The sequence below is a fragment of the Eubalaena glacialis genome, chromosome 18, assembly GCF_028564815.1.
Source record: "Eubalaena glacialis isolate mEubGla1 chromosome 18, mEubGla1.1.hap2.+ XY, whole genome shotgun sequence".
NCBI classification, from domain to species: Eukaryota; Metazoa; Chordata; class Mammalia; order Artiodactyla; family Balaenidae; genus Eubalaena; species Eubalaena glacialis.
Genome location: NC_083733.1, coordinates 52763605 through 52777247, shown reverse-complemented (window position 1 = coordinate 52777247; position 13643 = coordinate 52763605). Strand labels below are relative to the sequence as shown.

At 55.6% G+C, this 13643-nt stretch overlaps 1 protein-coding gene and 1 non-coding gene across 2 annotated transcripts; one reads left to right on the top strand and one right to left on the bottom strand.

The window, feature by feature from the left end:
• Positions 1-786: 786 nt before the first annotated feature.
• SCN1B (sodium voltage-gated channel beta subunit 1) lies at positions 787-10798 on the bottom strand. The gene is made up of 6 exons (XM_061174189.1): positions 10467-10798; positions 8630-8796; positions 7723-7963; positions 2163-2304; positions 1512-1583; positions 787-1424 (listed from the first exon to the last, which is right to left on the bottom strand). The coding sequence occupies exons 1-5, from the start codon at positions 10504-10506 to the stop codon at positions 1517-1519; spliced, it is 657 nt and encodes a 218-aa protein (XP_061030172.1). The 5' UTR covers positions 10507-10798; the 3' UTR covers positions 787-1424; positions 1512-1516.
• On the top strand, positions 5346-5448 carry LOC133079239 (U6 spliceosomal RNA). Its single transcript, XR_009698119.1, has one exon. It is a non-coding gene; the product is annotated as a U6 spliceosomal RNA (small nuclear RNA).
• Positions 10799-13643: the final 2845 nt, after the last annotated feature.

The following is a 13643-nucleotide window of genomic DNA, read 5'->3' as shown; positions in this document are numbered from 1 at the left end:
TTTGCTTTGGCAGCCTCTCTGCCGCCAGCAGCAATGACCTCTGGAGCTGGGAAGTCCTAGACGGGAGCGCGGGGGGGGGGATGGGGACCTGGCCCGGAAAAGGCAGCACTGAGTGCTGAGGCCCAGGCCAAGTGGCCGGAAGTGTCCAGAGGCAGATACACACTGTCCCGCATCAGACACTCTTGGCCAGCAGCCAAGAGTCATCCACGTCAGACCCCAGGGCCAGATAAACACCCAGACACACAAGGATCACCGGCAGACACCTGCCTGTGGACAGCCATATGCCCTCAGACACAGTCAGACCACAGCTGCTCACCCCAGACGGGCCATCCCCGTACAATCGGACCCACCCGCTCACCCCTCGCACCCCCTGCACTCAGAGCCACAGCCTCCCACAGGGGGCCACACTGGGGCAGCCTTGGCACTGCCCAGCCCCTAGCCTCTCCTCCTCTCTCTCTTCATGGCCCTCTCTCTCCTTCCCTCATCACGCCCCCCCGACACCGGCTACCAGTCTGCTTCCTTGGCTCCTGCTGGCTCCCTCGAAACTCTTGGTCCCCGCTGAGCTAATGACTCCCCAGACCCCAACACATTAATCAAGTATCAAGTGGCTGCACCCGCTGAGCCTTCAGGCAGGCGCTGAGCCTGAGACACTGCCACCATCTTATCCCCGAATGTGTGTGGAGAGGCCCTGCTGCCTGCCCTGGAGGGCGGGTCCCCAGGAAAACTGAGGCTCCTGGATCTGGAGGGGGTGTAGAAGGTGACTGGGCTCATGAGAGAGACTATGAATCAAGTCCAAGAATCTTTATTTCATGAACAAAACTACTTGTGTAAAGAGAGACGAGGCTGAATGGGCCCCTTTCGAAGTGGCCACAATCCAAGGCTGGTGAGAGAGGGCGGGTTGGGCTGGGGCGAGAGTGCATCAGAGGGAGAGGAGACCCCAGGTCCAGCCAGAGGAAGCAGGAGGGGAAATGTCACTGGGGGTCAGAGTGGGTCCCAGAACCCCCTGCCCCAAGCTGTTCCAGCCCATCATAACCCTCACCGGGCGGGGAGGGGGCAGGGAGGGGCTGGGCCCCAGTAGTGCGTGTCCAAAGCGGCCAATGTGTGCAAATCAGCAAGAAAGAGGGGTGCGGAGCCGCTGCCCCCACCTCACCGCCCCCCTCCCAAACAGGCAGCAGAAGCAGGGATGGGGGCAGCGGCAGTATTGCTTTACCCATCATGCACGGCACGGGCGGGTGATGGGGCAGGAGGAAGAAGGCTGGATTAGGGGTGTGAGCCAAGCCCCCTGCCCCCTCCCACCCTGGAGGTTCCGTTGGCAGGACTTTGAGGTTTGTGGAGGCCCAGGAATGGCCAACCCCCACTGGGGGCAGGCTGTGCCCGGATGTTCCTCGTTAGGGCTGGCTCTTCCTTGAGGCGGAGCCCAGGGCCTAAAGGTGAGGGAGAGACAGGGCATCAGGCACCTAATGGCTGACACCTCCCAGGCCCTCCAGCCCCTGCCCGCCCAGCCTCCTTACCGGGGCTATTCGGCCACCTGGACGCCCGTACAGTTCTCTTTGCTTTCTGAGGTGATGGCCAGGTATTCCGAGCTGTGGGGGCAAAGGTCAGGGGTACAGCAACCCCGCCGTCAGTCTGGCCCACCCCCCGGAGGCCTAGGAGGGTTGAGGTCTCTGTCCCAGGTGCATAGGGCTCCAGTCGGAGAGAAGAGGGGGCTGGCTGGCTGGATCCCAGGGATCCAAAAGAAGCCCAGGCTGGGGCTTGGAGTCCTGAATGTGAGGGAGGAGGTATCTGGGGGGTTAGACTCCTGGGTTCTAGCGGGGAAAGGGGTTGAGGGCCTGGAGTCTGAGTCTGAGGGAGCAGGGACTGGGGGGGTTCAGATTCCTGGGTCCTGGGGGGGAAAAGGGCTAGGGCCTGGAGTCCTGTATCTTTGGGGCAGAGGATGCTGGGCCTGAACCCTGGGTCCTGACAGAAGTGGGGGCTGAGAGTCTGAGCGGGGAGGGGCTGGGACCTCATTCCATCTCTGACACCAAATGGTCCCCTCTGGGGAGGACTGGCAGATGGCGCCCTGGGCTGCTCCCCTGCCCACCTCCCCGCTCAGCTCATGCTCCCCTCTGGGAAGCGCTGGCTGTCCTGGGCCGCCTCTCCCCCTCCTCAGCGACCCCACTCACGCGTTCTCTTGTGCAGCAGCCTCCGTGGCAGTGGCGATCTTCTTGTAGCAGTAAACCATCTCTGCTACGAGCCATATGGTCAACACCACGATGAGCAAGTACATCATGATCTCAGACACGATGGACGCCATGTCTCTGTTGGCTGCAGGCGCCAGGCAGGGTCAGGTGGCAGCCTGAGTGTGCCTTGAGCTTGCTGTGCAAGCTTGGGCAAGTGGCTTGACCTCCCTGGTCCTGGTCTGCAAATGAGGCCAGGCTGCTTCCCTAGAGTCATCGTTGTTACTGTGATTCTCAATAACCAGCCTTGGACGGGCTTCGGGATCGCCCTCAACCTGCCTCCCTGTGTAACTCGAGGGTGCCTCTGTGTCATTCAGGTGGTTGTAGGTGCCCAAGAGCTGTAGCTCTACAAGGAGAAGACTCAGGTTCAAATCCTGGCTCTACCACTTGCCAGCTGTGTGACCTTGGGCAAGTGACTCAACCTCTCTGGGTCTCAGTTTCCCCATCTATAAAAAGTGGAGGGCTTCCCTGGTGGTGCAGTCATTAAGAATCCGCCTGCCCATACAGGGGACACAGGTTCGATCCCTGGTGCAGGAAGATCCCACATGACGCGGAGCAACTAAGCCCACGTGCCACAACTACTGAGTCTGCAATCTAGAGCCCGCGAGCCACAACTACTGAAGCCCGTGCGCCTAGAGCCTGTGCTCCACAATGAAAGAAGCCACTGCAACGAGAAGCCCACGCACCGCAACGAAGAGTAGCCCCCATTCGCCGCAACTAGAGACAGCCTGCGCGCAGCAACGAAGACCCCACGCAGCCAAAAATAAATAAATAAAATAAAATCCCCAAATAAAAATAACAACAACAAAAAATGATTAAAAAAAAAGTTGATAATCACAATATCTCTTTCATGGGAGTGTTGTGAGAATTAAACAAGCTCTAAAAATCCTTAGAATAGTACTTGACATATACATAGCATTTGATACATGTTTACTATTATTAATATTATTACTGTTATTATTGGGGCAGTACAGCACAGTAGTTAAGAGCAGGGACTCTGAGGCCAGACTGTCAGGGTTCAATTATCTCTGCCTCTTACTAGCTGTGTGACCTCAGGCAAAAGACTCCACCTCTCTGAGCCTCTATTCTCCTTCTGTAAAATAAGGATGATAATACTCATGCCTTCTCACAGGGTTGCTGGGAAGAGAAAACGAGTTAACATCTGTAACATGTGTGATGTGCCCACAGTCAGCACTGTGTAAGTGTTGGCTATTCGCTGACGTTTTCTGGAAACCCTCTATCCTTTCCGCAGCCCTGGCTCTTGCCAACACCAGCTTCCTTTCATTGAGCCTAAATTTAAACTGTAAAGGGAGCGCGTTCAGCCAGGGGACCAGAGTGGAAGGCCACTGTGGCGTCCTCGGCCGGATTTCGCAGGTGTCCACTCCGCATCCCTGGCCCCCTCCTTCTGGACGGTCAGGATCTCGTTTTCCCCACTGTTCCCACGTGGTCTTCCTCCCCTGGGAGTGGGCACTTTGTGCTGCTACACCTGGTGCAGATGGCACCAATGCTTTCTGGACCACAGGGAAGGGGGGTGCAGGGCTGGATGCTTCTCCCCTGCTTCCCTGCAGGAGGAGCTGGGGACAGGGTTCCACACCTCAACTGTTTGTTTGTTCGTTCTTTCACTCCAAAGATACCATGAATGCGTCCCATGCAGTGAACGCATGCTCTCAGCCAGGCTCTGTGCTAAATTCTTTATCTGAGCATCTCTCTGACTCTTTGAAACAACCCCAAGGATAGAGACAGTCCAGGATTCCCACGTCAGCTGACCTCTGGAAGCACATTGAGTTGAATATATGTTGGATAAAGCTCAATCATCGGAATTCTCACCCCTGCCCCTGGAACTCAATGCCCAAACGGATTTAGGTAATCTGGTATCTCCTGCTCTCCCAATCAGATTAGGACCGTGACAGGTATGGCTCTGTAGCCCATTTGCAGGACAAGGTCACTGAGGCCCAGAGAGGGCAAAGTGCTGGGCAAGGATGCACAGCCAGGACTGCACTCAGAGCCAGGATTCAACCCTAAATGTAACCGACTGTAGGGTCCGAGCTCTTATCTGCTCTGGAAAGCTTCCCCAGCCAAAGAGAGACTTGGAAATGGCTGGGATATGTCCAGTGCAGTCTCCATGGACCCACACAGACATCTCAGGAGGTGGGACTCCTCCACTTTACAGATGAGGAACTGAGGCAAAGGGGTCACACTGAGGGGCAGAGGCACCTTCTCTAGGGAGACCTCTGATTTCTTCAAAAACCCCAAATTTTCTGAGAGCTTCACCTGCCTGCCCACACAGGCAGCCCCCAGGTCTGAAGCCCAGCCTGCACCTTTGCAGGCCCGATGTCTCGCCAGCCTCAGCGACTGCTTCACCTCAACACCTGCTCCATTCATACTGGGTGTGTCCAAATAGAATTAGCCCGCTTGTCCCCAGCTGCCAGCCCCATCCCTGGTTGGGGACCCCCAGGTGCTTCCTACCATCTTCTGCACCCCTGCCAGGTCAGTGAAGGTCTCACCACCAGCGCCCACTGCCCCTCATTTGGAAATGACTCAGTTCATTGCTGAGGGATCATTACCAGGAGGCAATACAGACTGATGCGTAATGTTGAAACTGCAGTAAGACAGTGGATTAAAATAAAAAAGAATATAGCATGGCCAGTGATGCTAACAATACAACAGTATCATGGGGAATGAAAAAAATACTGTAGAGTGATATGTAATGTTAAAAATAGCAATGCTGGGACTTTCCTGGTGGCGCAGTGGTTAAGAATCCGCCTGCCAATGTAGGGGACACGGGTTCGAGCCCTGGTCCAAGAAGATCCCGCATGCTGCGGAGCAGCTAAGCCCATGCGCCACAACTACTGAGCCTGCGCTCTAGAGCCTGCAAGCCACAACTACTGAGCCCACGTGCCACAACTACTGAAACCCGCGCGCCTACAGCCCGTGCTCTGCAGCAAGAGAAGCCACTGCAATGAGAAGTCCATGCACCACAACGAAGAGTAGCCCCTGCCCGCCACAACTAGAGGAAGCCCGTGCACGGCAATGAAGACCCAACACAGCCAAAAATAAATAAATAAATAAATAAATAAATTTATAAAATAAAATAAACTTAAAAAAATATATCAATGCTACAGTATGTTGTCACTTTGGCAGTATATGTACTAAAACTGGAATGACACAGAGAAGATTAGCATGGCCCCTGTGCAAGGATGACACGCAAATTCATGAAGTGTTCCATATTTTTTGGCGGCCGTAATAACTAATGACAAATTCATGGCTAGTGATATATAAAATAAAATTTTCTTTAAAAAAAATACTACAGTATGATTGGTGATGATGAATATATACCAAGTAAAAATTTTAAATACTACAATATGATTGATAATATTTTAGAATACTATAGCATGGTGGCTAATGATAAAAATGTGATAATATGGTTGATAACATTAAAAATACTCTGGTATGATGGATTATGATAAAAAGTTATACGTTTGGTAATGTGAAACAGTATAGCATATAATATAATATAAAATACTACACTACAGTGAGTAATGTTAAAAAAGCAGTACCATAATGTGGTAGATAAAAAATACTGGGGTATGGTGGAGGATGCAGAAAATACAGGCTCTGGGAAGATAACAGAAAGAGTTCTACATTACATAAATATAAGAACACAGGCTCTGGGGGACTTCCCTGGTGGTCCAGTGGTTAAGACTCTGTGCTCCCAATGCAGGGGTCCCGGGTTCCATCCCTGGTCAGGGAACTAGATCCCTCATGCCACAACTAAGAGCCCGCATGCCGCAACTAAAAAAAAAGAACCCACATGCCACAACGAAGATCCTGCATGCCGCAACGAAGATCCTGCATGCAGCAACGAAGATCCCACGTGCCACAACTAAGACCCAGCACAGCCAAATAAATAAATAATTTTTTTTTTTTTAAAAAAGAACACAGGCTCTGGGAGGCAGTATAATGTGGTAGATAACGTTAAATAACAGAGACTCTACTAGGTCACGGGTGTGCGTGAGCCCAGCCTCCACCATGCAGGTGAGGACGGCATTGTGAGCAAGGGCTGAGCCGCAAGGTGGAAAGAACCTGGGTGCCTGAAGGGCATCGTGGAGCCTCCCCACCGCCTGACCCTTCACCTCAACACAGATTTGAGAGACAGGACTGACAGAGATTTTGTTAAGCCACAGTATTTGGGGTGTCTGTGTTACAGCTGTCCCTCCAACTCACGCAGGCAGGGCTCCATCATCTACATCCGTGGGCGACTGCCCACCCAGCCTAGTGACCTATGCCAAAGAGTCGCTCAGACATGTCTCCTGAATTGAATTCTGCTGGATCACTTTGATAATACACTTAAAAATGCTAATTATCAAAAGAAATCCACAGGCTCTGGCTGACAGAGTATAGTGAATCATGCCAAGAACAGAAACAACAGTCACACAGGCTTGGCTGGGTTCAAATCCAGGTCCCAGCTCTGCAACCTTGGCCATGTAATCTTACCTTCCTGAGTCTCGATTTCCCCATCTGTAAAATGGGGATAGGAAGAGCCTCTACCCACAGGGTGGGTGGGAGGATTCAATGATGGACTCCATGTAAGGCGCTGAAACCAGTACCCCTCCCAGGGAAGGGTGGGCCAATGCACATTGCCCGTGATGATGTGTGTGCACTGCAGGCCCCTCGGGACTCACTTGCCCTGCTCTTTGGTGGCCCAAGGTCTGGGATACCTCCTTGACTCTCTAAGCCAATGGGCCATAGGGCCCTGGGAAGTTCCAATTTACACCCAATCAGAAGATAGCTCAGGAAAGGGGTTCAAGGCAGCTGAAGCCAAAATGATGAAATGGTTCAACAACACCTTAGATCTTTGCTGCTCGGTGTGGGCCCAGACCTGCAGCCTTGGCCTCACCTGAGAGCTTATTGGAGATGAAATCCTGGGCCCAACCCAGATCTGCTAAGTCAGGATTGACACATCAGCAAGACTGCCAAGTGGTTCGTGCACACAGTAAAATACGAGGAGCACCGCTCTAGGTGACACTCTCCTATCTCCTGCCCCACGTGACAGAGGGAGGCAGGGCTGAGGCTACTTGACAATCAGACGCACCACCACCATTGCCCCCGTGTGCTGAGGCCCTGCTGTGACAGACACGCCAGCAACGGACACCCAGCATCTCGCTCAATCCTCACCACCTCCCTGTGACATAAGAATGGTTCCAACAACACCAGGAGAGGCAGATACTATTATCATCCTGTTTGCTACAGGACGATCCTTCGGCTCAGAGACAGGGAGGCACCCGCCTGGAGGTCACACAGCGCAGGTGGCAGAGCTGAGGTATGCACCCAGCACTTCCACGGGACAGGCCCGCTGTGACCTCCCTGTGGCTGAAGGGAAATGGAGGCCGGAGCTGGACTCCAGGAAGGAGGTGCTGCTCCCCGCCCCCGCTGCCCAGGCGCGGAGCCAACCCGTCCCCTACTCGCCATCTGTCCCTCCATCTGGCTGCCCGTGGGCCTGACTCACCTTTGTTCACCACCTCAAGGTGGATCTTTTTGACGACGCTGGTGTTGTGCTCGTAGTTGTCGAAGAAGAGCAGGCGGTACACGTGGCACTCGTAGTCGCCCGAGTGGTTGTAGGTGACGTTGGTGATGAAGATGGACAGGTCCTGCAGGTCCTTGGTACCCCGGCTGCCATTCCACACCACGCGGCCCTCAAAGCGCTCATCCTCCTCCAGCTGCAGCACCTCGTTCTCATAGCGCAGGATCTGGGGGCAGTGGGGGCGGGGTCACCGCTGGGCCACGTCCCCCACCAAGACCTCTACTCTGTCCCGGGCCCTGACACACACACATGCTGACACACACGTTTCTCAGTTATCCTCCCGAGCCCCCATGCGGCTTTCCTGGCCTGCATTCTCTACCATTCTTCCCCGGCCCCCAGACACACTCCCCAGGCAGGGAGAGAGGCAGCCTGATGCCGGCTGCTGTAGACCCCAATTCTCCAGCAGGCCCTCAAAGTTTATGGCGCCCCCTCATATGTAATTCAAAATACACATAGCGAAAAGGAGGTCAGAAAAGTTCTGTTTCCTTCTATGACGACCATCTGAGACATTTTTGCTCGTACTAAATAATGGCAATGACACTGATTTTGTGCCAACCATGTGCCAGGTGCAGGAACTCAATCAGTTCTCATGCAAACCTCAGAGCTAGAGACCACCTGCCCCCCATCTTTACAGAGGCGGAAACGGAGGTTCAGAGAGGCTCAATGACTTGCCCAAGGTCACCAGTCGGTCATGGTGGAGCTGGAATTTGGATCCAGGTCATCAGTAATAGCACATTATTGCAAACAACCAAGCAACCCCTACCAGAACCCTGCCCCCGCCAACTCCCACACAGACGCCCACCCTCCACAACCCTGCCAGGCTCCCACACACCTTGACAAACTCCTCTGTGCCCTTCTGGCGGAAGGTCCACTCCGTGAAGGTCTCGGCAGTGGTCTCGCTGCGGCGCTTGCAGGAGATGCAGAGAATTTTGAAGGTCATCCCGTACACGGCCTCGGTCTCTGAGTCCACCTCCACACAGCCTCCCCAGGCTGAGGACACTGCGGGGACAGCAGGCTCAGGTCGAGCCAGGGCACCCATCACCCTTGGCAATGCCAGGCTCGCTGGCTGTTAGTTCTCGGGCCCCTCGGAAACCATCTGTTTTCCCTCAATAATGATCAGGAATGGCCAGAACCAGATGCTGAGCCTGGCCCTGCCACCTGCTACGTGCCCTTGGCATGTCCCTCATCCTCTCTGAGCCTCAGTTTCCCTCTGTGAATGGTGAGGGAATCGATCGTCTTTGCTTCTGGAGGTTGCTGGGCAGGTTCTTTAGGGTAGGTAAGGTCGCAAGGGGCCTGGCACACAGGACACCCCCAATCAACAGGGCTGTTACTGTGGTCAGTAGCTCAGAGTCTTTGCTACCCAAGTACCCCTTCTTCAGAAGGCCACTTGCCCAAAATACTGCAGCGTGTAGGTGGTGGGACCAGATTTCCAGCTGTGTTAGAAGTTCAAGGTGGCAGTGTCAGTTCTACCATTATTGCTCTGTAAGACCAGCCAGCCCCAGAGAAATGGGTTGGGAGAAGGCAAGGCCTGAGAAGGAGGTGGGCACGGGAACCAGGGTAAACCCACACTCCAGCCCTGCTCCCCAGTCCCATAAGTTCCTGTCATCCACCCCCCCCAACTTCTGCCTCAGCCCCCTCTGTTCCCAGGCTCCTCACTTCCTGAAGCCAATCCCACCTCCTACTAGCTTCTCAAAACTCTCTGAGCGCTTTCCTGCCCCAGGGCCTTTGCACCCTCACCGGATTCCAGTCCCTTTGAGTCCCTCCTCCACATTCTTACCTGCCACCTCCTTCCTGCTCACTAGCTAATGCTATGTCTCTCCAGCTCCGGGCCTTTTCCTTTGTCCCTGATTCTTTCCGCTGTTAATCTTGGGGTTTTCTGCCCTCCTCCTCTGCTGTCTCTTTCCATCTCCCTGAGCGCCTCTGTCTTTGTCTCCCCCTCTTTCTCTCTCTTAGGGGTCTCTCTAAAGGTCCCACCACTTTGTGTCATTTTCCCAGGCTCAGACACGCTCTCCCGGCCTCTCGCTCTCTCACTCTACCTCTCCCTGTCCTTTTTAAACTCCATCTCTTCCTGTGTCTACCTGTGTCTCCATCTCTTTCTGCCTCGCTCAAGTTTTTCCTCTCTCCACCGCTCAGATTCTTAACTCTCTCTCCTCAATCTCTCTCTCTCTCAGGCACACTCTGCATCCCTCTCTCTTGGCTCCCCCCTTACTTCCATCTCCCCAGTCTCCCAGCGGAGCGCTCAGGAGTTCTTCTGTGTCTCTCGCCCCTTCCTTCCGTCTCCATCTCTCCCAGTCTCTCCGTCTCTCCGTCCCAATCTCCGGGCGCCGCCTCCACCCCTGCCCCAACCCCCACCTCCCGCGGCTGTGGGTGTCACATTGCAGCCTGCGGGGCTCCGGGAGCAGCTGACTCCGCGTTTCCTCGCCCCCGGCTGGGCGCCCGCAGCCACCAACCTGTGCCAGCCCGGCCCCCGCCTGCTCGCGCCCACCCGCACCTCCGCGCCCTCCGGAACCCCGCTGCCCGCGCGCACAACTTCTGAAGAGGACTTAGCCGGGCCGGGGGATGGGGTGAGGGCGGCCCTCGCCCGCGGCCGGGAGTCCAGCGCGCGAATCCCGCCGCCCGGCCAGTGCTTCGGCTGTGCCCCCCGCCACGCGCGCCCCCAGCGCACTCACCCAGTGCCGCGCCGACCACGAAGGCCAGCAGCTTCCCCATGGCTGCGCTGCGCACGCTGCGGCCCCCTCCCGGGCCGCCGGTATTAACAGCGGGGCGAGAGGCGGCGGGACCCGGCGGCGGTCAGAATGTCCCCGGGAGCGCGCGGGCGCAGCAGCTGCGGCTCTGGGACCGGCGAGGGGGGGAGGAGGGGGGGGCGCGGCCCCCCCGCTCCGGTTACCGCCGGGGGCCCAGCCCCGGAGCCCGGTGTCCGGGCATCCCCGCCGCCGCGCGGGCGGCGGCCGCTGCTCGGGCTGTTGCGCTGGCGCGCGCAGCCGAACACATTCGCCAGGTGCGCGGACCCCAGCCCCGCTCCAGCTCGGGCGCGCCTGGGCGCGGGCCGCGGTCTCCTGCGCACTGCAGCGGCGGCGGCGGCGGCGGCCACGGGAGGGAGGAGGGAGAGGGAGGGGGCGGGATGAATCACCGCGGGGGGAGGGCGCGGCTGCCCAGCCTTTGCCGCAGCGGCCCGGGATTCACCCGCTGCACCGGCCTCTGCCGGTGGCGCAGGGACCGCGGCTTCGGGCGTGGGGCGCGTGGTCTGGTTGTCCGACCCCTCCAGACTCCGGGGAGCCCCAATGTTGGAGTCTGGGAGAGGTCACCCTCAGAGTTACAAGAGGGTTTGGAGAGCGGTTTGAGGGCAGGGCTTCGGACTTCAAATTATGGAGGTCATCCCCATGGGATCTCGAGGGGAACTTGGCTGGGACCTCCAAGTGACCGCCCCCTCAGACCCCTGGCACTCCGGCCTGGAGGTCACTGTGTGGGAACCCAAGTGGGCATGGGGGGGATGTCAGGCTAGGGCTACCCGTAATACTCCAGACCCCTCTCAAGCAGGATGGGCACCCTGGATCCAAACTAGAAAGTCGGCTCTGGGGATTTGAGGTGCCATGTTTCAAGAGGAAGGCCCTTCAAGACCCCGCTACCCTCTTTGTCTCTGAGGTCATCTTCTACTCCCCTCTCCCAGCCACTCCCCGCTGCTGTCCAGGCCCCTGCTGTTCCCAATACACCAATATCATTCCCACCTCGGAGCCTTCACCCTTGCTCACCTCTGCTTGGGCCACTCTTCCCTTAGGTGACCAAAGGGCTCACTTCCTCTCCTCTGGCAGCTCTGGGCTCTAATGTCACCTTCATCAGGCCCTCTGTCCACTCAGGACAAACTGCCTCCGCAGTCCCTTACTTGACCTCCTTTACTAGTTTGTTTTTTTCCTACAGCAGTTGTCACTACCTGACATTATACTCTTCTTTATATAGTTTTTCTCCAGTCACTGCTTGTCCCTCCAACCCTGGAAAACAAGCTCCCCCAGGGTGAGGACACTGTCTGTCCTGTGCACCACTGCGTCTCCAGCACCTTCCACTGTGCCTGTCACATTGTAGGTGCTCAATAAATATTCGTCAAATGAATAAATAACCACCAAGCACAGAGCCCTTCTGGTATGCTGGATTCACTTCTACCTCCCTAAACATTTATTGCACTTCTATTATTAATCCGCATTTTACAGACAGGGAAACTGAGGCTGAGAGGGCCACTCCCTTGCCTAGGGTCATGCAGCTGGTTTCAGGTGGATCTGGAATCCTGCCAGGCAATGGCAGGGGGCTTGTCTGCTAAATGGCGAGGATGAGGGGGGAGGCTCCATCAAGACCAGGGTGGGAGACTTTTGGCTGAGGGTTGCTCCTCAGGTCCTGACCTCCAGTTCTGGGTTGGGGGGAAGTTCCAGAATCTCCCCACTGCAGCCTTGCCAGGCGAGAAGAACCAAGGGTGGGGCTGGCCCAGGGCAGAGGGAGAGCAAGCCAGGGACACCAAGCCAGGAACACCAGATACCTTTGTGATCTGGGCCTTTGTGCCAGCACCTCCTAGGCTGTGAAATTCCCCTGCAAAAAATAACTCTCTTGCTGTTCTGATCCCTCCCCTCTGATCGGGGGTGGCAGGCAGAAGCACAGTGAGGACAGGTCGTAGGCACCAGGCAGGGGCACCTAGTGACAGCCCTACAAACTGATGTTGGCTGAGCACCTACTATGGGCTTGGTGCTGTTCTAAGCACTTTACTAACTCATTTAATTCTTCCTACAAGATGGGTGTTACCATTATGCCCATTTTACAGGTGTGGGAAACTAAGGCTCAGGATGGGTAACTTGCCATGATCACATAGCTAGAGGTTAGAGGAGGCTGGCTCTGCCCTTTGTCACCTGTGGTCCATCCTGCCCCATGCAGCCCCTCCTCCAGTCCTCTGCCCCAAGCCATCAATTAAGATTCTTACAGCCTGACTGTGACTTGTCAAAGGTCTCTCTTTACCCCTCCTCACTCACTCTGGAACCAGAACAGGGTTTGAGTGAGACAAACCTAGGTTCTACCTGGACCGAGACCTTGCCTCTAGGCCCATTTCCACATGGGTAAGATGGGGTCCAGATGGCCACAACCTGAACGGGCTGGTATGGGGTCCTGAAGGGGGCCCTTGTATCTAAATGTGGAGACACCAGGGGCTAGGCCTTGCCTCCCTGCTGAGTGGCCCCAGGCGTGTAACCGTTTGTTTGTCTCCATCTCATGGAGTAACTGTGAGAATTAAATGAACATCAGACCGTGGCACAGAGCCTGGTACATACTTGGTCCCCACTACATGACTTACTTTTTTCTCCCCTCAATTTTTCTGCCATAATAGTAACATTTATTGAATACTTACTCTGCGCAGACCCTGTTATAAGCAGCCACCTTTATTAACTCCTAGAAACCTTATAAAGGGGTTCTCAAAGTGGGGTCCCTGGACAGTCAGCATCACCTGGGAACTTGTTGGAAGCGCAGGATCTCAGCAGCCTCACCCCAGACGTGCCGAGTCGGAAACTGAGGGTGGGGTCCGGCATTCTGCTTTTTAAAGAGCCCTCCAGGAGATTCTGATGCAGCTAAAGTTCGAGAACGACTCACTTCTAACAACCCTGGGAGACAGGTGCTATTCTTTTTTTTTGCAGCACAGCATGCAGGATCTCAGTTCCCTGACCAGGGATCAAACCCACACCCCCTGCAGTGGAAGCACAGAGTCCTAACCACTGGGCCGCCAGGGAAGTCCCCAACAGGTGCTATTCTTATGCTCATTGTACAGAAGAAGAAACCGAAGCTCAGAGAGGTTGACCTGCTCCAGGTGACATGCCCACTAA